Raw genomic sequence first — 23,576 nt, 5'->3', positions numbered from 1 at the left:
GTGGCATGATGCAAAAAGAGAACAGCTGGAAACATCCATTAGTAATCAGAATGTGGAATGTATGCGGTATGAATCTAGGAAAATTGGAAGTCATTAAAAGTGAAATGGAATGCATAAACATCGACATCCTAGGCATTAGTGAGCTGAAATGGATTGGTATTGGCTATTGTGAATCAGACAACCATATGGTCTACTATGCCAGGAATGACCAAGTGAATAGGAAAGCCATCTCATTCATCAACAAAAAGTACATTTCAGGATCTATCCTGAAGTATAATGCTGTCAGTGATAGGATAATATACGCCTACAAGGAAGACCAATTAATATGACTATTTTTCAAATTTACGCATCAACTATTAATGCCAAAGATGAAGAAATTGAAGATTTCTACCAACTTCTGCAGTCTGAAATTGATCAAACATGCAATTAAGATGCATTGGTAATTACTGGTGATTGGAATGCAGAAGTTTCAAACAAGAAGGATCTGCAGTTGGAAAATACGACCTTGGTGATAGGAACAATGTCGCAGATCGCATGATAGAATTTTGCAAGATCAAAGACTTATTCATTGCAAATACCTTTCAACAACATAAACAGGGACTGTACACATGGACCTCACCAAATGAAAACACAGGAATCAAATCAACTACATCCGTGGAAAGAGAAGATGGAGAAGCTCAGTAACATCAGTGAGAACAAGGCCAGCGGCCAACTGTGGAACAGACCATCAATTGCTCATATGCAAGTTCAAGTTGAAGTTGAAGAAAATTAGAACAAGTCCACGAGAGTCAAGGTACAACTTTGAGTATATCCCACCTGAATTTAGAGACCATCTCAAGAATAGATTTTACGCACTGAACACTAATGACCGAAGACCAGACGAGTTGTGGAATGACATTAAGGACATCATACATGAAGAAAGCAAAAGGTCATTAAAAAGGCAAGAAAGAAAAGACCAAAATGGAAAAATGGATGTGAGAAGAGACTCTGAAACTTGCTCTTGAATCTAGAGTAGCTAAAGCAAACAGAAGAAGTAATGAAGTAAAAGAGCTGAACAGAAGATTTCAAAGGGTGGCTCAAGAAAACAAAGTAAAGTATTATAATGACACGTGCAAAAAGCTGGAGATAGAAAACCAAAAGGGAAGAACACGCTTGGCATTTCTCAAGCTGAAAGAACTGAAGAAAAAATTCAAGCCTTGACTTGCAATTTTGAAGGATCCTACAGGCAAAATATTGAATGACACAGGAAGCATCAAAAGAAGATGGAAAGAATACACAAAGTTATTGTACCAAAGAGAATTGGTCGACATTCATCCATTTTAGGAGGTAGCATATGATCAAGAACCGATGATACTGAAGGAAGAAGTCCAAGCTGAATCCATTGGTGAAAAACAAGGCTCCAGGAATTGACAGAATACCAATTGAGATGTCTCAACAAACAGATACAGCACTGGAAGTGCTCCCTCATCTATGCCAAGAAATTTGGAAGACAGCTACCCGGCCAACCAACTGGAAGAGATCCATATTTATACCTATTCCCAAGAAAGGAGATCCAGCCAAAGACAGAAATTGTTGAACAATATCATTAATATCACACGCAAGTAAAATTTTGCTGTAAGATAATTCAAAAGCGGCTGCAGCAGTATTATCAACAGGGAGCTGCCAGAAATTCAAGCCAGATTCAGAAGAGGATGTGGAACTAGGGATATCATTGCTGATATCAAATGAATCTTGGCTGAAAGCAGAGAATACCAGAAAGATGTTTACCTGTGTTTTATTAACTATACAAAGACATTCAACTGTGTGGATCATAACAAATTGTGGATAGCATTGCAAAGAATGGGAATTCCAGAACACTTAATTGTGCTCATGAGGAACCTATACATAGACCAAGAGGCAGTCATTCAAACAGAACAAGAGAATACTCTGTGGTTTAAAACCATAAAAGTTGTACCTTAGGGTTGGATCTTTTCACCATACTTATTTAATCTGTAGACTGAGCAAATAATCCAAGAAGCTAGACTATATGAAGAATTTGGCATCAGGATTGGTGGAAGACTTATTAACAACCTGCAATATGCAGATGACATTACCTTGCTTCCTCAAAGCAAAGAGGACTTGAAGCACTTGCTGATGAAGATCAAAGACCTCAGCCTTCAGTATAGATTACACCTCAACATAAAGAAAACAAAAATCCTCACAACTGGACCAATAAGCAATGTCATGATAAATGGAGAAGATTTAAGTAGTCAAGGATTTAATTTTTTTTAATTAATTTTTATCGTGCTTTAAGTGAAAGTTTACAAATCAGGTCAGTCTCTCATACAAAAATTTACATACACTTTGCTATACACTCCTAATTGCTCTCCCTCTAATGAGACAGCAGTCCTTCCCTCTACTCTCTCTCCTGGTATCCATTTGGGCAGCTTCTGGCCCCCTCTGCTCTCTCATCTCCCCCCAGACAGAAGCTGCCCACATAGTCTTATGTGTCTACTTGATCCAAGAAGCTCATTCTTCACCAGCATCATTTTCCATCCCATATTCCAGTCCAATCCCTGTCTGAAGAGTTGGCTTTGGGAATAGTTCTTGTCTTGGGCTAATAGAGAAGGTCTGGAGACCATGGCCTCCAGGGTCCTTCTAGTCCCAGTCAGACTATTAAGTCTGGTCTTTTTACGAGAATTTGGGGTCTGCATCCCATTGCTCTCCTGTTCTCTCAGGAGTTCTCTGTTGTGTTCCCTGTCAGGGCAGTCATCGGTAGTAGCCAGGCACCATCTAGTTCTTCTGGTCTCAGGCTGATGTAGTCTCTGGTTTATGTGGTCCTTTCAGTCTCTTAGGCTCATAATTACCTTGTGTCTTTGGTGTTCTTCATTCTCCCTCCCTCCAGGTGGGCTGAGACCAATTAATGCATCTTAGATGGCCACTTGCTAGCATTTAAGACCCCAGACACCACTCTCCAAAGTGGGATGCAGAATGTTTTAATAGATTTTATTATGCCAATTGGCTTAGATGTCCCCTGAAACCATGGTCCCCAAACCCCCACCCCTGCTATGATAGCCTTCGAAGCATTCAGTTTATTCAGGAAACTTCTTTGCTTTTGGTTTAGTCCAGTTGTGTTGACCTCTCCTGTATTGTGTATTGTCTTTCCCTTCAGCTAAAATAAAGCTTATCTAGTATATAGTGAAAACCCCTCTCTCTTGCTCCCTCTCGCCCCTCGTAACCATCAAAAAATATTTTCTTCTCTGTTTAAACTATTTCTCCAGTTCTTGTAATAGTGGTCTTATACAATATTTGTCCTTTTCCAACTGACTAATTTCACTCAGCGTAATGTCATTTTTTTTAATGTCTTCCAGATTTCTCCATGTTATTTAATGTTTCACAGATTCATCATTGTTCTTTATCAATGCGTAGTATTCCCTTATGTGAATATACCATAATTTATTTATCCATTCATCCATTGATGGGCACCTTGGTTGCTTCCATCTTTTTGCTATTGTAAACAGTGTTGCAGTGAACATGGGTGTGCACATATCTGTTCGTGTAAAGGCTCTTATTTCTCTAGGATATATTCCAAGGAGTGGGATTGCTGGATTGTATGGTAGTTCTATTTCTAGTTTTTTCAGGAAGCGCCAAATCTATTTCCAAAGTGGTTGTACCATTTTACATTCCCACCAGCAATGTAGAAGTGTTCCAGTCTCTCCACAACCTCTCCAACATTTATTGTGTTTTTTTGGATTAATGCCAGCCTTTTTGGAGTGAGATGGAATCTCATTGTAGTTTTGATTTGCATTTCTTTAATAGCTAATAATCATGAGCATTTCCTCATGTACCTGTTAGCAGCCTGAATGTCTTCTTTAGTGAAGTTCCTGTTCGTATCCTTTGCCCATTTTTTAATTGGGTTATTTGTCTTTTTGTAGTTGAGTTTTTGCCGAATCCTGTAGATTTTAGAGATCAGGCACTGATTGGAAATGTCATAGTTAAAAACTTTTTCCCAGTCTGTAGGTAATCTTTTTACTCTTTTGGTGAAATCTTTGGATGTGCATAGGTTTTTTTTTTCCCAGTTATCTGGTTTCTCTTCTGCATTTTTAGTAATGTTTTATATACCGTTTATGCCATGTATTAGGGCTCCTAACGTTGTCCCTATTTTTTCTTCCATGATTTTTATCGTTTTAGATTTTATGTTTAGGTCTTTGATCCATTTTTAGTTAGTTTTGTGCATGGTGTGAGGTATGGGTCTTGTTTCATTTTTTTTGCAGATGGATATCCAGTTATGTCAGCACCATTTGTTAAAAACACTGACTTTCCCCCCCAATTAACTGACTTTGGGCCTTTGTCAAATATCAGCTGCTCGTATGTGGATGGATTTATGTCTGGATTCTCAATTCTGTTCCATTGGTCCAAGTATCTGTTGTTGTACCAGTACCAGGCTGTTTTGACTACTGTGGTGGTATAATAGGTTCTAAAACCAGGTAGAGCGAGGCCTCCTACTTTGTTCTTTTTCAGTAATGCTTTACTTATCTGGGGTGTCTTGCCCTTCCATATGAAGTTGGTGATTTGTTTCTCCATCTCGTTAAAAAATGTCATTGGAATTTGGATCAGAATTGCATTGTATCTATAGATTTTTGGTAGAATAGACATTTTTACAATGTTAAGTCTTCTATCCACGAGCAAGGTATGTTTTTCCACTTATGTAGGTCTTTTTGGTTTCTTGCAGTAGTGTCTTATAGTTGTCTATGTATAGGTCTTTTACATCTCTGGTAAGATTTATTCCTAAGTATTTTATCTTCTTGGGGGCTCCTGTAAGTGGTGTTGATTTGGTGATTTTCTCTTCGATGTTCTGTTTGCTTGTGTAGAGGAATCCAACTGATTTTTGTATGTTTACCTTGTATCCTGACGCTCTGCTGAACTATTAGTTTCAGTAGTTTTATTGAGGATTCCTTAGGGTTTTCTGTGTATAAGATCATGTCATCTGCAAATAGAGATACTTTTACTTCTTCCTTACCAATCTGGATGCCCTTTATTTCTTTATCTAGTCTCACTGCTCTGGCTGGGACAAGGATTTAATTTTACTTGAACGCACAATCAGTGTCAGTGGAAGAAGCAGTCGAGAAATCAAAGGACATATTATATTGGGCAGATCTCCTGCAAAAGGCCTCTTTAAAGTGTTGAAAAGGAAAGATGTCACTTTGAGGTAAGGCGCACCTGACAGAAGCCAGATTTTCAATTGCCTCATATACATGGGACAGCTGGACAATGAATCAGAAAGACCGAAGAATTGATGCCTTCGAATTACGGTACTGCTAAAGAATATCAAATATACCAGGACTGCCAGAAGAATGAACAAGTCTGTCTTGTGAGAAGTGCAGAGTGTTCCTTGGAAGTGAGAATGGTGAGACTTCGTTTCACACACTTGGGACATGTTGTCTTGAGGGCCCACTCCCTGGAGAAGGACATCATGTAAAATAGAGGGTCAGCGAAAAAGAAGACGACCCTTGATGAGATGGATTGACACAGTGCCTGCAACGATGGGCTCAAACATAGCAACAATTGTGAGAATGGCGCAGATCCACAGAGTGTTACGTTGTTGTTCATAGATCACTGAGTTGAAACTGACTTGAAGACACCTACCAACACCACCACCACCAGAGAAGGATGGGAGGGAGAGGGAAAGGAAGACTCAGTGCTTACACGGCACTGGGTTTCCCTTAAGGGTGATGGTGGTGGCTGGACAAGATGGTGACCATAATTAATGTCACTGAACTATACATGTGAAGATTGTTTCAGTGGCAAAGGCTTTGTTACCTATATATTTGCCACAATAAATTAAATGAAACAAAAATAAATTTTAAAAGGTATGAAGTACTGATACATGTCACAATGTGGATGACTCTTCAAACCAAAGTGAAGGAAACGACACAAAGTCACAAAGGGTATGACCCTATTTACGTATCAATAATAAATCCATAGACACGACACAGACTGGTGGTTGCTAAGGGCGGGGGGGAGAGGAGGATGGGGAGAACCTGCGTGATGGGCAACGGGCTTTAGTCTAGGGCCACGGAAGTGCTTTAGAGCTAGAGATGATGGCTGTACAACACTGAACGGACTACATGCCGCTGAATTGTTCACTTTAAAGCAGTTTATTTTGCATTATGTGAATTTCAGCTAAATAATTTATTTTTAATTTCAGTATTTAAAAAGCAAAAAAGCATTTACGTATACAGAAAAGTTGAAAACTAGAGAATGGAAAAGCTGTCATGCACACAGGAGCTAAAAGAAAGTGGCCGAGGGTAGACAGCTCCCAGACAGAGGCTCTGTAGCAAAATCAGTAACAAATAGCCTGGAGAGGAGACTCAGGAGGCCGACGTTACAAGCGACAGAGCTTCAGACGAGGCTGGTTCCTCTGGCGCAACTTCATGGCCACTGTCCCCATAACTGCACCCCGGACTCAGGGCTGGAGAGGACCTTGGGGGCTCTTGGAAAAGACAGTGATATCGTGAAGGCCTCCCCATAAGTTAAGTCAGACCATGCCAACAAACCAAATTCCTCTCCTAAATGTCACTCAGAAATCTCCTCCAACCAAAGTGGGATTTCAAGAAGACATTGGAAACCCTCCCCAAGGCGTCCCATGGGTATTGCCTGGAAGGGTGGGCTTCAAGACATCAACAGCCCAGGGTCAACTAATGACAAGGGACAAGACCCTGAGCTGAGTGGAGGGTGAGAGCTGGCCCAGTGGGTGACACAGTCAGGAGTCAAAAGGATCACTGAGGTTGGAACCAGACAAAACAAGACAAGCACAGGAACACGAGTGTGGTATTCCATTTTATGCTTAGTTTTTGTACATGTAACATCTGATACACCCAAAGGCCTTCAGCCTGCCACCTTCACCAGGCTCCTGTCTTCCAGGGTCTGAAACCCTTAGGCAGAGGCCAATGGCTATGTAGACAGAGACAGGCTGTCTGAGACCAGAGGCACAACAGCCATGGAAAGAGGAAGGTTTGGTGCAGGCAGCAGGCTGGAGGTAGCCAGGCTGCCTGTCCCTGCTGGTGGGGGCGGGGGTGCTGTGAGGAAGGGCCATTCCGGCAGGTGGGGGACACATCCTGGAACACAGATGGCTCTTTGTCTAGGCCTAGCTAGGATTGCCAAGCAATCTCTAAGACAAAGCCCCTCTGTCCCCAGGGTGGGCTTCCCTCCACCCAGAGCACCGCCCCCAGGAAGCGAGCAGAGCCCCCACAGGGCGCTCATCCAGCACCCCTCCCCCCCACCACACCAGGCACATCTCACAGCTGGGGGGGTGGGGGGGCGTGTCCAGGGCAGGGTATTGACACATCGGGCCAGGGAGGCCTGGGCTCCTGTAGAGCCTCCCCTACTCACTGTATCCCCTGAGCCCTCTTAGCAGGGCTGGTCCCCGACACCCACCCCGTGCTTCAGAGCTCAGACCAGGCTGGTCTCTCTGGCACTGGCCTCAGCTACTAATGCCCAGGTGTCTCCCCTCTGCCTGAGACTCATCTCTGCCCACTACCATCCCCAGAGATACGAGAGGACCCTAGAGGGATGGCCGGGGCCTAAGCCCCCAGGGAGGCCTCCACGAGTGACTTCTGAGCCCATTCCAGGCCCTGACACCCATGGCCACCAGACAGGACCTCTTGTGACCCCTGGGGAGGGGACAGCAGGTAGGGACTGCTGGCCAAGGGACTGGGATCTGGCCAGTCAGGACAGCCCCAGCCCAGAAGGAGTGCACCTCTCAGAGGCTCTGTGTCAGTTGTCCCTGTTGTCACTAGGGCAGGATAAGCCAGGTTCCCACTGGGGACGATGCAACCGCGGTCCTCAGCGTCCATGTGGCGGGATCCAGATGACTCCTGGCAGGGCTCCAGCCAGCTTGGCCAGCTCCTGCTGACTCTGTCCCTGCAGCCAGCATAGCACTGCCTCCAGGCAGGCCTCCTTGCTCCTCAGTGCCCCGATGGCCTCAGTGGCCCACAGGCCCTGCCCTGGGGGAGCCCCAGCCTCACTCCTCACCAGCCGGTTGGGCCTGTGGGGCTGGGCCAGGCTCCCCTCTCGCTCCCAGGCCTGCCACAGGGCCGCCAGCTCCTGCCCCACAGCCTCCTTCGAGGCCCGCATCTCAGCACTCCACTCGGGCCCCTGGCCGCGGACCTGTGGGAGGGGCGTGCAGCTCATAAGGCAGAGGGCAGTCTGCCCCACCGGGACCCTCACCCAGTGTTCCCTCGGCACTCCCCATACAGGGGTGATAGCCCAGACCTCACCTCGAGGCCAGCTCAAAAAGGCCCAGCCCTGCACCCCCCTCACCCAGCACCTGAGTCCCTAAGTCAGCAGACCATTCTGAGCTCAGCAAAGACCCTTGGGGATACCCAGCCCCCAGCCCCACCCACCAGTCTAGGCTCCCACCCAGCCCCTGAGCCCAGGCCACCACCCACCACACCCAGCCTGATCTACTTCTGCCCTCCAGCAGAGAGGACAGGCCCCAAGGGGCTGGGACTGAGGAAGGCCCGAAGGGAGCCTCACATGGCTGGCTCTCAAGGTAGTTCCTATCTCTGCGGACAGCTAGCCCAGACCCCACCCCCACAAAGCTTTGAAGAGGCTGGCTACGATGTGGTCTACAGCCCACACACTGTAGCCACCAGCCCACTCATCCACCAAGTCTGTCAGCCCAGTTCCAAGAGAACTGCCCAGAACCCCACAGGCTCTGCCTAAAACCACATTGCCCAGCAGCTTCCCAGAAAGAAAACACCATAGACCCAGAGAAGCCGCCGTCAGAGTACTTCAAAGGCACGCCCCTTTGGGGAGGGGGCCAAGAGGCACAGCCGTGTGTGGCCCAAACAAGGAGGCGCATGGGGCCATGAGGAGGTAGTGGCCCCTGGGGCAGTGCACAGCAGCTCCCATCACCCGGCTAGGGTGGTTGGGGTGAGGCGTGGTGAGCACAGAGGGCAACGGCCTGCTCTTTAGAGAGGCTAGTGAAGACTTAAGGCAGAAAATCATGCCTGCATTTTTTAAAAAAAAGAGTCAGGAAGAAAAAAAAAGAGCAGCAAATGTGGCAAAATGTTAATGGGTATAAAATCCAGGTCCTATGAGGGCACTCCTTCTCCTGTGCAAACTGACAGGGACCCTTGGAGTCTACCCCCTTACCTAGGCACTGGCCACCCCTTCTGGAGAGAACTACTTGACCCTCGACAGGTTAAACAGGTCTGGTACAACAGTATGGGGCAGGACACACTCTGTGCACCAAGGAAGGGGGGCCGGCATCTAACTGGTCTACCCACGTCTAAGTGCTCCAACTAACTTGAAGGAATGAAGGGCGTGAGCAGACTCAGGTGCAGCAGGACCGGGGCAGGGCCACCACGGGCTGGCTGACTTACGTACCCTGACAAAAGGAGCAAGACCTTCAGCAGGGGACCCCTGTAGGCCTTGGGCAGCTGGGGATGGGACATGCAGGGACTTCCACCCCAGTGAATTTGGGGCCATGTCAATGTGTCACACTCTCACAAGCTTAATCAAACTGAATGGTATAGCGCTCAACAAGTGGCTCTGTCCAATGCACCCTCGTGTGCCCCCCCTGCCCCCAGAGATGTCTTCTGGGGAGAACCAAACCATGAGGGGTGCTGCTGACTGAGTGGGTGAGGGGACAGGAGGGCCCAGGTGCTCACCTGGGCCTCCCACGATGCCCGCCGCACCTCCACGGCCTCCTGCAGCTCCTTCTGAAGGGCCTGCAGCTCCCGAGACACCAGTTCCAACTCCCCAGCCACTCGCTCAGGGATGCTGGGCAGAAACGTGGGCTGTGAGCCAGCGTTGGGGGAGTCTGGGGGGGAGGCACCCAGGACTGTGTCCTGCAGAGAGACCCAAATGAGAGGGGGACAACAGCACAGACCCCCAAAGCCACACCTGGCTTTGTAGCCAGCAGGGTCAAGGACACAGGGGCTAAAAGGGACAACACCCCCCCAGGCCTACCCAGCTGGACAGCTACAGTCACCCAGTAGATGCGGCATCCATGGAGCCCCAAAGGCCAGACCTCCAGGAGGCCACAACCTCTGAACCAGAGAAGTCTTGGCCAGAAGTGGGGCTCTCCAGGAGCGAGGAAGCCTGGGGTGACCACGCGTGGGCCTTGATCCCCAGACCACAACAGAAGATGCACGGTCTAGCCATGTATCCTCGCCAGTCTTAGAACCACCTGCCCCCTCACCCACGGTCCTAGCCCAGCCACACAGGACCTGCAGGTGGCCCAGGACCCTGGGGCCTTCAGAGTCCCCTAAACAGAGGCAAAATTCAGGCAAAGCCAAGTGGCTGCCAGCCAGGGGTAACAAGGGCACCCTGGAAGGACCTCTTGGCATCGTCCCTAGGTGGGGCCAGGGACCTCCAGCAGGTCCTGAGGTAGCTGGCTCCTGGCAGGGAGTTTCTGTTTCAGGACCCAGAATGGACACCCCGGCTACTGTGGGAAGCCCCCTTCCAGCACCTCTGACCCAGTTCTCCAGCCCCAAGCAGGAAGACCCGCTTGACTCTACGAGAGTGACCTAAGGCAGATGCCTTGCTACTCAGACAGGGCAGACAGAAGAAGGGGTAAGGTGGTGGGGGCAGTTGTGCGGGCTGAACAGGCTAGGGTCGGCACCAAGTATTCACGAACGGCGAAGGCAGACATGCCCTCGTTGCCCAGATGTCAAAGCCCACTCTGCCCGCAAGTCTGGGCCGGATGTGTGAGAGCCCGCATTTGCGCCTGCCACAGTGTCCCAGCGGTCCACAGTCGGAAAGGCAGCCCTTCGCAAGTTTATGGTTGCTGACACGGATGTGCTGTGGGACACAGCTCTCCTGGGCACTCAGTGTGAGATGAGGCTGCCAGAGGGATGGGGATGGGGCACCGAGGGATTTGCATCAACTTCCTGTCCCCAACCTCCAGCCCAGCGCATCAGGGCACCAGCTGCCATGGCTCCAGAGAGACAGCTGCTGTTCTCATCCGTTCCTGCCTGGGAATGGGGAGACCCACCCCTCCCCTGCTGTGGTCCAGGCCGGGGGTGCCGCATTACCATCCATTGCCAGAAGACCTGCTCTAGGCGCCGCCACTCGAGAGCGGCCTCCAGCCGCACGTTCTCAAACTCCAGCATCTGCAGCAGCTGCAAGCAACCGAAGCCAGTGAGGATCCAGGACCCAGATCCCCACACACACTCCCCCCACAGTACAGCCCAGCACGGGAACCTTCCCCACACACACACTCCCCACAGTATAGCCCAGCACGGGAACCTTCCCCACACACACACTCCCCCCACAGTACAGCCCAGCACGGGAACCTTCCCCACACACACTCCCCCCACAGTACAGCCCAGCACGGGAACCTTCCCCACACACACTCCCCCCACAGTACAGCCCAGCACGGGAACCTTCCCCACACACACTCCCCCCACAGTACAGCCCAGCACGGGAACCTTCCCCACACACACACTCCCCCCACAGTACAGCCCAGCACGGGAACCTTCCCCACACACACTCCCCCCACAGTACAGCCCAGCACGGGAACCTTCCCCACACACACTCCCCCCACAGTACAGCCCAGCACGGGAACCTTCCCCACACACACACTCCCCCCACAGTACAGCCCAGCACGGGAACCTTCCCCACACACACTCCCCCCACAGTACAGCCCAGCACGGGAACCTTCCCCACACACACTCCCCCCACAGTACAGCCCAGCACGGGAACCTTCCCCACACACACACTCCCCCCACAGTACAGCCCAGCACGGGAACCTTCCCCACACACACACTCCCCACAGTATAGCCCAGCACGGGAACCTTCCCCACACACACTCCCCCCCACAGTACAGCCCAGCACGGGAACCTTCCCCACACACACACTCCCCCCACAGTACAGCCCAGCACGGGAACCTTCCCCACACACACACTCCCCACAGTACAGCCCAGCACGGGAACCTTCCCCACACACACACTCCCCACAGTACAGCCCAGCACGGGAACCTTCCCCACACACACTCCCCCCACAGTACAGCCCAGCACGGGAACCTTCCCCACACACACTCCCCCCACAGTACAGCCCAGCACGGGAACCTTCCCCACACACACTCCCCCCACAGTACAGCCCAGCACGGGAACCTTCCGCCATCTTCCAGTTTCTTGGGGAAGCCCCCTGAGGCACACACTAGGCTGCCTGCTGTCACAGCTTACCCACACACCCCAACCTGTGAGCCCAGGGGCGAGGGGCTGAGACCCAGCCTGGTGGTGGGTGGATTCCCTCGTGGGCTCCCTGACCCAAGAAATCTGTGACCCCACTCCTAGGGAGGCTGTGAGCAGAGGTGAGACCCAGACTGGCAAGCCTGCTGGGCAGGGTGGGAGGGGGCAAGCCCCCTTCCCATGTGACCTCAGAAGCCCCAGGGGCAGGGAGGAGGTTGCAAGTGATCCAGGTAAGAGATGCTGGAGGAGAAGCCGCCAGGCCAGGCCAGGCTCCCCCCGACTCCCCCAGGTGCCGTCAGGTCCATTCCAACTCATAGCAATCCTATAGGACAGAGCAGAACTGCCCCATGGGGTTTTCCAAGTAGCGGCTGGTGGCCAGGCCAAATAAACCAAACCCATTGCCATCAACCTGATTCCCACTCATAGCAACCCTACAGGATAGAGCAGAACTGCCCCATAGGGTTTCCAAGGAGCAGCTGATGGATTTGAACTGCCGACATTTTGGTTAGCAGCCAAGCTCTTAACCACTGCGCCACCAAGGCTCCGGTGGCAGGGCAGAGGGCGGGGGTGGAGGAGGAGACAGAACAACACTGGGGATGGGTAACAGGGCTGCTGGGAGAGAAGGTAGTCAGGGCATAGTGGGTACCCAGGGCCAAGCCAGCTCCTCTCCAGAAACCCTGGAAGGAAAGTGGCCTCAGTCCAGTTTTTCAGCACCAGCGGGCACCAGAGGCCAGGGTCTAGCCCATGCCCACCATCCCAGGCAGGATCAGGGGGACCCGGGCAAGAAGCCTGGGCCCCGCTGAGTCATCCCTCAATGAGGATCAGAGCCAAGGACACACCAGGATGCCCAGACACTACCGCAGCACTAGCCAGAGCCAAGTGCAGGCCCTACACAGCTGGGCTCAGCAGATTTGGCCAGGGACATAGGCAGGGGCCAAGAGCCAGGCAGCCGTCACTGGCAGCCCTCCTGTTGGCCATACGCTCTCCCAGGGCCAGGACAGGCCAGAGCCTGACCATAGAGGACACCCAGCCAACACTGGCCCAGAGAAGGAGATGGTGCTGACAGATGGACAGACGACTGAAGAGGAAGGACAGGAAGCGGAAGAGAAAGGGTGGCAGGGTCAGGAGGAGCCAGGCACCCTGTGGGAAGGGGGTGGGCACGAGGGACGCCATCCAGAGCCTTGACCTGGGCCAACCCCAATATTCTTCCCATTAGTGCCTGGTAGCCCTGAGATGAAGAGGACACTCAGGTCAAGGGCGGGGATGGGATCTGCCCAAGATCACATAGCCACCCAGAGCTCAGAGCTGGGCTTTACCCAGGATCTGTCCAGGACCCTGACATCCCATCACTTGGGGAGGCCCCTGCCTAGAAGGCACTGTGCCCACTGCATGCTGGGTGGAGCCTGGGTGGCAGCCCTGTCCCCAGGACCAACATCTATGCCCAACTGGATGAGCTCCCCACCCCCTGCACCCCGGGCCTCCTATTCATCCAGGGGGTAGAGCTGCTTGGGCTTCAAGGCTGTAGGTGGTAACTCCAAGACTGTGTTCCTGGAATTCCAGTGGGGCAGACACAGTTCCTCCCCCTTGGGCCCTCCCTGACCACACACAGTGAAGACACATGCCTCTCACCCATGCCAGCGATGATGGTGAACTTGGTAAACACAAAAGGATACTCACAGCTCACAGCCCTACGACTGCCCTCCTCCTCCTTCCCCAGCCATCTCTCCTACTGAGCAGTGCTCACTCCAGCACCTAGACCAGCCTCACCTGCTGGCCACCCTCCGGGTCCCTGAGCAGCTCCGTTTCAGCAACAGACAGGTGGCCAAGGTTTCGGTCACTGTGGCAGCCCTGGGTGTACTTATGAATCTGAAAGAGACAGACCCCAGGCTGGGCAGGGAGCAAATACCTACTCCCAGCACTAGGGGCCTGCCCAGCGCTCAGGGCTCCAATGGGAGGCCCCCACAGAGGGGGACATCTGGGACACTCCAGGCTCTGTCGGTGGGAAATTCCACCTGTGATCTCCCCACCCCACCCAGCTTCCCAGAAGGGTACAATGCGCATGGAGAGGTCACCCCTGCTTCCCCGGTTGATAGAGTGCCCTGTGCCATGCATGGAGACAGAACAGCTTCCAGAGAGGCGCTGCAGTCCAGTGAGCCCCATCAAAGGGACAGGGGAGCGACTGCCTTGGGGCGGGGTCAGGGAGGTCACCCCAGCTGAGGGTGAACAGTGGGGAGTGTTCCAGGAGGGAGGGCCAGCTCAAGCCAGGGCCCGGAGCAAAGGCCAGCAGAACCACAGCAGAGGGTAGCCATCTGCCAAGGGCAGGATGTCCCAAGCTGGAAGCTTCCCAGAACCAGAAGGAAGGAGGCCAGGACTCTGCACAGGTGAGAGCCCTTGGCCACTCGCCCAGCCCTGACTTCTCTGCTGGGCCTGTGGGAACCTTGTGCAGATAGCCATGCCCCTCAGCAGCTGACTGCCCTACCAGCCTTCAGGGGCCCCACTGCCCACGTCAGCCTACCCTAAGACGACGGCTGTGGGCCAGGCCGCTTGTTCTCAGGAGGCAGGAACAGCAGTGGCTCCACCAAGCTCAGTGCCACGGGTCAACGTCAGGTACCCCTGGGGCACTTGGGGCCCCAGGAGCCCACAAGAAGCAAATGAGCCCCCAGCTTCCCTATCAGCCAGGGGTCTTGGACATCACAGGAAAGAACTCGCACGTGTTGATGAGCACACCAACACAGACACGGCTCAGCTTTGGGAAACGACACAGCAGAGCAGACCCTGCCGGAGTCTCGCTTGCAGGGGACCCCAGGATTCCTGCAGGCTCGACCCAAAGAGGGCAGCAGGAATGAGCAGCACAAGAAGGACAGAGGAGCCAGACTCCTGTTCTGAGGGTACCCAGAACTGTGGGTGGGGACGGAATAGCCTCCAGATGTGCCCTCTGCCTCGGGCACCTGCTCTAGGATAGGTGAGACCCCAGGTCACTGTCCCTCCGGCCAAACCCTCTTGCCCTTTCTGCAGTCTGCACCAGCCCCACCTGGGCAGTGGTGCTGACGGTAACCAGGAATCCATCCTGCAGGTGGCCCCACTCACAAGAGACAGAAACCAGGCTGACCATGCAGAGCAATGGACACAGGTGATGCTGCTACCCCAAAGGCCAGTGTCTCCCCCGGTAAGCATGCCCTCCATTGACAATAATAATTCATCAGGACTGTCCCAGCATGGTCTGTATCAGCCCTGCCCAGGCCACCTCTGGTCTTGCCTGCGTGGTATTCTCACCACTGAGCAGAGTCTGAAGACTTCTCAGGTACAGGCACCCCCAAAACCTGGCTTCTGCCCCCCAGCTGGCTCTCCTGCCCGTGTTGCCCAGCCCTAACTGCTCTGTGACCCCATCCCAACCCAGGACACCACACCAGGACAGTACCCAAATCCACCACCCCCAGTCAAGGCCAGTCCCCAGGTATGCAGGGTCCCCAGGGAAAGGAAGCCCGAAAGGGCAGCACTACCTTGCTCAGGAGGGCGCAGTGCTCCTGGTGACTGGAGATAAGGCTCCGCCAGCGGAACCGCAGCTTTCCCATCAGCCACTGCACATGACGCACGTCCACACAGCTGTCAGCATCCTTGCTCGGTGTAGGCAGACCAGGGCTGGCCCTGCCACAGGCTAGGTCCTCACACTGCAGGGCGGCAAGGGTCAGGCCTGTCCCCACACCCCCAGCGACACCAGGGTGCAGAGGGAGAGGAAGGGACCCCTGGAAGCGTGACCTCTGGGGTCTCGGATCCAGAGGAGCTAGGGCTGGGCCCTGCCCTGAAACAGGGCAGAGGGGTGGAGGGATGCGCACAGTCATGGGAGCCCAGGGGGCAGTGGGGCATAGCCACGAAGAGAGGTGCAGGAGTGTGTCACATGGACCTAACTGATACAGAGCCGAGCCTGTGCGCCCTCATGGGACAGCACTAACGACCACTTGCAGGACTGTCTTGAAAGCTAGGGCAGTGGGTGACACAGAGCAGGAGCTGGGCTGAGGCTCTGGCCACCAGGGTCAAGACGATGGAGACTTGGGCCCAGCAGGTGGCACCCCTAGGCCTCCTAACCACGAACTAACCTCGCACACGGGCATCTCGTCACCCAGCCGGACGCGGGTCCGGGCCAGCAGCTGCTCGATAAGGGGCCCTCGGGCCAGAAGCCAGGACAGGGCCAGCAGGAGCTCGCGGCTGCCCTGGGAGCCGTCCTCCGGAAGCTGGAAGAGCGCTGGCCGAGGGTAGCCCTGGGAGCGCATTGCTGACTTCACCAAGCGGACCTGGGCCTCTGGGGGGGAAGGGGGAGGTGTAATCAGCTCAGGGGGGTCCGCCGGGACAGATCCCACTGGAGCACCTCCAGGGACCCGGTCCCACCCCAAATAGAGGCCTGGCTTGGAGGTGTGGCCAGAGTCGGACAGAACCGGGAGGGCTGACGCAGGGTGGGCGAGGTCACAGGCTAATTGGTCGGGGTCTACATTGTACGGGGCGCCCTGGTGGCGCAGTAGTTAAGCACTCAGCTGCTCACCAAAACGTCAGCAATTCCAATCTACCAGCTACTCCTGGGAAACCCTGTGAGGCAGTTCCACCCTGTCCTATGTCGGAATGGACGGGACAGCAATGGGTTCTGTGGTTACATTGGGTGGGCGGGGCCAGGGACTAACGAGGCGGGGCCTGTGGAGCGGTAGGAGGCAGGGAGGGCGGGGCTAACCAATAGCGAAGTGGGGGGTCCTGCGGGTGGGCAGAGGTGAAGCTAACCAGTTGGGGCTTACAGGGGTGGAGCCTACAAGATGGATGGGGGTCACAGGCTAACCAGGAGATGGATGGGGTGGCTGGGGGCAGAGTAAGGGGGTGTGGCCTACAGCGGCGGGTGGTGCTACAGGGCAATTGGCCGGAGCTTTCACGGTGGGTGGGACAAGGCTGCTGGGCGGGGCTTAGAGGGGTGGAGCCCACAGAGACAGAGGGGGCTACCGGCTAACAGGAGAGGTTACACGGGAGGGTCGAGGGGGGCAGACTAGGGCGGGCGGGTGGGCGGGTGGGGTGACGGGGGGGCAGTCGGGGTGACCGGGGCGGGGACACCGGGGGGCAGTCGGGGTGACCGGGGGGGCAGTCGGGGTGACCGGGGCGGGGACACTGGGGCGGGGAGACCGGGGGGGGCAGTCGGGGTGACCGGGGCGGGGACACCGGGGCGGGGAGACCGGGGGAGGGGCAGTCGGGGTGACCGGGGCGGGGACGCCGGGGCGGGGCCCATCGAGGCGGCCGCGGCCACGGGCTAACCCGGCGCGCTCGCAGGGGGGCGCTATCTACCGCGGGTTAGCGAGCCAGTGGTGTCGGCCTCCGAGCGCGGCGAGAGCACACAGGAGAGCAGCCGCCAGAGCGCGGGGGCCTGTGGGGACGAAGAGCCGGCGGTCAGCGGGCCGCCTCCCCGCGCCCACCCGGGCCCCGTTCCCGCCCCGTCGCCGGCCCCGCGGGCCTCACCGCCTCCGGGAGGTCGAACTTGGCGCGACGGAAAGTCTCGGGGCCGGGCCCTGCGGGCAGCGTCCGACACAGCGCGGCGATGGCCTCGGGCAGCGCCCTCGCCCCCGTCCCGGTCCCGGCCGCCCGGCCCGCCGGACGCCGCCGCCGCCCCATGCAGCCGCCCCAGGCCTCGGCCTGACCGCCCGCCGCCGCCGGCCGAGCCTCCGCCTCCAACTACCGCGTCGGCCGGGGCCCACGTCCAATCACAGCGCTGCACGCGGACTGAAGTCCAATCACCTCCGCCGGTTCCGCCTCTGCGGCCCTACCTCCAACCACGGCTCTGACCTGGCTCCGGTGTCCAATCACCACAGCCGGCCTGGTCCTACAGCCCAATCAACGCTGAGAGTCTCCGCGCCGGCCCCGCCTCTGAGGCCCTGCATCCCATTGGCGGTTGGAGTTCCGTCCAATCCGGTGCGGGGGCGCTTCCGGGCCCCGGAGGGTGGTCCCGGGAGAGGGCTCCGGACTTCCGGCCTGCGGGCCCCGCCCCCGCCGGGTCCCCGACGTCGCCACCAGCCATTGCTGCTCGTCCCGGGCGCCTCAGCCGCGAGTGGGGACAGTGCAGACGCGATCGAGGCCGCCCCGACCTCCGCTCTGCTGAGAGTGGTCCCTTAGAGGAAGGCGGGCCGGCAGCTCTCCACGCCCCCGGAGCCGCCGCCAACCCGCCCGTGCGCCCCGCGCCCCCCTGCGCCGCTCTGCGCCCCCCTACGCCCTGCGCCCCCCGCGCCCCCCTGCGCCGCTCTGCGCCCCCCTACGCCCTGCGCCCCCCGCGCCCCCCTGCGCCGCTCTGCGCCCCCCTACGCCCTGCGCCCCCCGCGCCCCCCGCGCCCCCCTGCGCCGCTCTGCGCCCCCCTACGCCCTGCGCCCCCCTGCGCCCCCCGCGCCCCCCTGCGCCGCTCTGCGCCCCCCTGCGCGCGCGCCAGGGCCCCCGGCTCCCTCCGTCCCGCACCTCCAGCTCCTCCTTCCTGCCGTTTGGAAACAGTCTGGCAGACTTTCTTCAGAGCTCACCGTAGATTTACAGGGCCACGCCTAGGAGCTTTTGTTATTAGTCGGGGTGTAATCGATACCGACTCATGGCGACCTTTAGGAACCTACCCAAGATAAATGAAAACACAAAGACGTCCACGCGGAAATGCACAGCAGCTTTGTTCATAGTAGCCAAAGGAGGCAACCCAAGCCCAGGAGGTGATGGGCGGGTAAACAAAGTGCCCTGTCCACACAATGAAACACTGATCGGTAGTGAAAGTGAACACACCGCTGTGCACGTTACAGCGCCGATGAGGCTCAAGGACATTATCCTAAGTGAGAGCGGTGGTCTGGGGAAAAGACTGGGAACAGGAAGTGACCAGGAGGGCAGCTGGGGACTCTTGGAGGCAACAAGAATGTTCTAAAACCTGTTGTGATGGTTGCACAACTCAGCAAATTTTCGTAAAATCATTGAATATACAAGAGTGAGTTTTAAATTACACCTCAGAGCTGTAAGAAGACAGAGAAGATGGGGCAAGGGAGGAGGAAGACGAGGAAGGAGGAGGAGAAGAGAGGGAAAGAAGGAGGGAGGAAGGAAGAAGGAGGTGAGGAACAACGGGAAGAAGGAAGAAAGGAAAGAAAGAGTAAGTAAGTTAGTCTTCCCTGGACGGCACACGGCCTCCACCCTCCCCAGCCAGGGCTGAGCCCACAAGAAGTGCATCTTAGGCTCCTGGTTCTCTTCAGTCTCCTGCTCCACCCTTCAGCCCTCCCTACAACCAAACTCCTTCTGCTATCAGTCTTTTCCTCAACCTCAAACCCCGTGTCTCTAGGGTCCCTATGCCACTCTGCATCCCCCTCCTTGTCGTAAATGGCCCATGCACCTACACGCACAGCTGGACCCACACTACCCTCACCTCCCGAGCTGCTCTCCTCCCACCTGTGTGGGAGTCATACTGCCTATTCCGCCTTACCCCTCTATCAGCCCTCCCCTCCGGAATCCACCTTCATCTCAGGCCAGGACTGGCACTGGCTTCCAGCCTGCCCCACCTTCGCTTCCCCACACTGCAGCTCAGAGGTCTTTCTGGCTGCCCTCCCACTAATTCTTACACAGTTCTCAGCTGTGTGGATACAGACCACAGGCCACATTCCTTACCCCTCCACTTTGAATCCTTTTACAGTGGGATCCTTGAATCCTATGAGGCCTTTCCCTCTCAACACCCTGCACCTGCTGAGCCTTCAGTCTGAAATGCTCTCTACCCCACTAGTGACCCTGCTACTTCCACTCTTCTTTCAGGTCTCAGCTCTCTGAGAGCTCACCCCATATCCACCGCTCCTTTTCTGACTGAGCAAGGGAGAGGAGCAAGTCGGCCCAGGTTGCTTCTCCCAGCTTGCTCAGGACAGGCTTGCCTTGTGCACCTATGCCGCTACCCCGCAGTGCCTGCTCTGGCCAGTGGGTGTCCCCTGTGCCTAAAGGCCCAGTCCCACGTCCCCAACCTATCCATCCATCACTGAAAGCACTCAGCTCCCACGTCTTGGAATTCCACAAATCACTCCCCACCCACCAAGAACATGCACGTGCACGCGCGCACACACACACGCACACGCTGCCTGTCCAGCTCAGGTTTCCAGGACCCTTACCACATCCAGAGCCAAGTCAGCCCCTCAGGTACTGAGAGGGCTGGCTGCTGCCACAGCAGGAGTCCCAGAGTCCCAGGAGGGGGCTCTGAGAGGTACCCAGTCAGCACCTGCTGCCTGGTTTGACATGGGAGTTTCCAGAAAGCCCCAATCCTCAAGGCACAGCTAGTGTCTCAAATCCCCACTGGTAAGTCTCCAGGCGAGGCAGAGGGCAAATGAGGGCAAATGGGGGCAAATGGGGGGACAGCATGCCTGGGTGGACAGGGCCAGAGCTCTCTAGCAGCTGCTACCTTCCGCTGCAGAGGTGGAGGCAGGGCGGCAGGAAGTGGGAAAGGGGTAGGCAAGAAGTTCCCCACCACAACTCTCCCAAAAGTGTCTCAAAAAGAGAACCAGAAAGAGCTGCAGCTGACTCACCCCTGTGGACCCCCCCACCCCCACCCCGAGGCCGGGCCCTCCCCAGCCCCACCTGCTCCCAGGCCTCCAACTCCTGGCCCAGCCTTCAAAGCATTGTTACCCTTGCACATCCCAAAACCACTGGGGCAGGCTGGGCATCTCTGCATATATGAGGGTAAGATAGCTTCCAGCCTCTGTAGGCCTGGCCTCTCACCCACCCCTGCCTTTGGTGGGCCCCAGGGCAATGCCTGCTGCAACAGGAAAAGTGGGTACAAGAAGATTCAGGGTCAGACCCCAGCTGAGCCCCCTGCCCATCCTGGCACACTTGTGCGTGAGTGCAAATACACGCACGCACACACACAGGCACACATGGCCACGGGCCTTTGGAGTGTTTGGAATTTATTGAGGGTGTGGGGGGGGCTACAGGGGAGCCGTGGGTGCTGGAGGACAAGGCCTGGCATCTGCCTGAAGGGGCAGCATCGCGGTGGATGGCTCGCCAGCAGGGCGAGGGGCCTGCACAGACAGAAAGGAGAAGTGAGGGCTGTGCCCACCTAGCACCCTCCAGGCCCGAGGGCCGTCAGACCCAGGAAGGGGTAGCTGAGCTGGGCAGGCTGGTACCTGGGTTTACTTGAAAGTGTGGCTCTCAGCTCCACCCCGCCCAAAGCCTGCAGAAAAAAGGTTTACAGATTAGGGGGATCCAGGGGCTGTGGGGGCTGGGAGCTGTGAGGGCTGGGTCAGAGGTTGTGGGGAGCATACCTTTGGGCCCAAACATGGCCGCATAGCAGGGGTGGTTGCAGTAGGGTTTGCCCTCGTGCTGCAGAGAGAAGGGTAGTGAGGGAGGCCGTCACCCTGTGCCCCTGCACACCCCAGGTCTTGGCACCAACCCCTGCCTCACCTCAGCGTGGCCCCCACCCCTGTGAGCTTTACCCCAGGTCTATCCTCGATGGGAGCCTCCCACCCTCATCCTGTGCCCTGCACCCCAGGCCTCGGCCCCCACCCCTGCCTCACCTCAGCATGGCCCCCCCACCCCTGCCTCACCGCAGCATGGTCCCCACCCCTGCCTCACCTCAGCGTGGCCCCCAGAGGTCAGTGTTTTCCCACATTTCTCACACTTCAGGCAGGGCCGATGCCAGTCCTTCCCCAAGGATGTCACCCGCTCCGCTGCAGAGCACAGACTCCATGTGAGACACTGCTAACCACATGGTGCCCCCTCACACTTGGCCTTCTGGTCCCTCTCGGTCACCTGTGCCCAAGGCCTGCCCTCCACTTGGGGATCCTCTCTGCCTGTCCCTGTACTCCCCCCGGTCCAGCCTAACAATCAGGGGAGCTGGTACCGGGTCCTAGGCGGGACCCAGGCGGGCCCCAGATGGTCAGGTGAGGCTGGGGGAAGAAGAGAGGTGGGGAAGAGATGGGGGGACAGGGCAGGGGGTCTGGGGCCTGGCACAGGTAACAGGTGGAGCTGGTGTCGGGAGGCTCGAAGGGGAATTTCCCGCTTCCTCCCACCTCTCCCCGTGGGTGGGGTCAGGGGCGGGGGCCGGTCGACTGCTCCCTTGGCCGCAAGGGCAAGGAGGCAGGCGCCCAGGATCCGAGCTCGCCCCGTTTGCGCCTTGGGTGCTAGTTTCCGCGTTTGTTTCTACTTAGCGCTGGGAGAGGCGGCAGAGCCAGCGTTCCTTCTTCCCCTCGGGGTCCCCGCCCAGGGCGCGCCCGGGGAAGGAGAGAAAGAAAGGGAGGGACCCAGAGACGGGGGACAGAGAGTCGGGGACAGACACAGAGACTGGAGGAGACAGTGACAGGCGAAACACATACACAGCGAGACAGAGACGGAACAGAGACAGGAGACATGGAGACAGAGAAGAAGAGATGCAAAAGACAGACTGGATTAAACCACAGAGACAGCGAGACAAAGATGGGAGAGCCAGAGACGGGCAGACCCAGAGAAGGTGAGATCCAGAGAAGAGACACAAGAACAGCGAGACACAGAGACCGGGGAGACATGGAGACAAGACAGGGAGACACAGAGAAGAGAAGAGACAGCAGCACGCAGAGACAGGGGGAGCCCCAGAGTCGAGGATACACAGAGCAAGGGCAGAAAGACACGGGGAGAGAGGGGCCCCGAGAGGCCCGACTCAGCCAGACAGCGGGACACCCGACGCCGGCGCGTGGCTTTGGCGCAGAGGCGAGGCGGGTCCCGGCAGCACAGCCCGGGGGCCGCGGGCAGGGCTGAGATCTCGGCTCCGCCCGCCGGCGCCCGCCGCGCGGACCCCCGCCCGCCTGCGGGACCCCAGCTGCTGCGCCCGGCCGGGCACCGCCCCAGGGGCCGTCTCACCGAAGTAGACCTCCTTGCTACACTTGGGGCACTTGGGCATGGTGGCGCCGGGTCGGGCTGCAGCTGGGCCGGGTGCGGGCAGGCGGCGCGGATGGCCGGGCGGGGCTGGGTCCGCGCCTTTCAGGCCCCGGTGCCCCCGCCCCCTTGAGACCCCGCCCCTCGTGTCCCGCCCCGACGCTGGGACTTGGACCCCCGGGACCTCTGCTCCAGGCCAGCCCCCGGCAAAGGTCATCTGGTCCACCCCGCCTGCGGCCAGGACGCTGGCCCCGGGTTCGGGAACCGCAGGCTATTTATGGAGGCTCGGGGACCGGACGAGGCTTTTCCCGCGGGTCATGCCCCTCAACCCCGCCCAGGGCTCTGGAGTCGCTAGGGTCCTAGATTGGGGGCGGGGGAGACAAACAGGCTTCCAGGGAGCAGAACGGTTGGCCCCCCGTCCCTCCCTTCTGCACCTGCTCAAGGCCCCAAATCCACCGGAGCCGGAGAGAGGACAGGCAGCCGCTAAAAGGCAGGCAGGTGCAAATTAACGCCTGAGACGTTCTCCCAGCACGTTTTGT

At 56.4% G+C, this 23,576-nt stretch overlaps 2 protein-coding genes across 2 annotated transcripts; both read right to left on the bottom strand.

The window, feature by feature from the left end:
- Positions 1–6,131: 6,131 nt before the first annotated feature.
- On the bottom strand, positions 6,132–17,843 carry TEDC1 (tubulin epsilon and delta complex 1). Its single transcript, XM_049899392.1, has 8 exons — positions 17,667–17,843; positions 17,496–17,574; positions 16,277–16,479; positions 15,683–15,850; positions 13,950–14,048; positions 11,025–11,111; positions 9,657–9,836; positions 6,132–8,148 (listed from the first exon to the last, which is right to left on the bottom strand). The coding sequence occupies exons 1-8, from the start codon at positions 17,817–17,819 to the stop codon at positions 7,825–7,827; spliced, it is 1,293 nt and encodes a 430-aa protein (XP_049755349.1). The 5' UTR covers positions 17,820–17,843; the 3' UTR covers positions 6,132–7,824.
- A 3,234-nt stretch (positions 17,844–21,077) lies between these two features.
- Positions 21,078–23,127, bottom strand: CRIP1 (cysteine rich protein 1). The gene is made up of 5 exons (XM_049899403.1): positions 23,023–23,127; positions 21,763–21,857; positions 21,453–21,510; positions 21,315–21,361; positions 21,078–21,209 (listed from the first exon to the last, which is right to left on the bottom strand). The coding sequence occupies exons 1-4, from the start codon at positions 23,060–23,062 to the stop codon at positions 21,321–21,323; spliced, it is 234 nt and encodes a 77-aa protein (XP_049755360.1). The 5' UTR covers positions 23,063–23,127; the 3' UTR covers positions 21,078–21,209; positions 21,315–21,320.
- Positions 23,128–23,576: the final 449 nt, after the last annotated feature.

Source organism: Elephas maximus, chromosome 10 (assembly GCF_024166365.1).
Source record: "Elephas maximus indicus isolate mEleMax1 chromosome 10, mEleMax1 primary haplotype, whole genome shotgun sequence".
In the NCBI taxonomy this organism is placed as follows: Eukaryota; Metazoa; Chordata; class Mammalia; order Proboscidea; family Elephantidae; genus Elephas; species Elephas maximus.
This window is presented reverse-complemented; position numbering and strand designations above follow the sequence as displayed.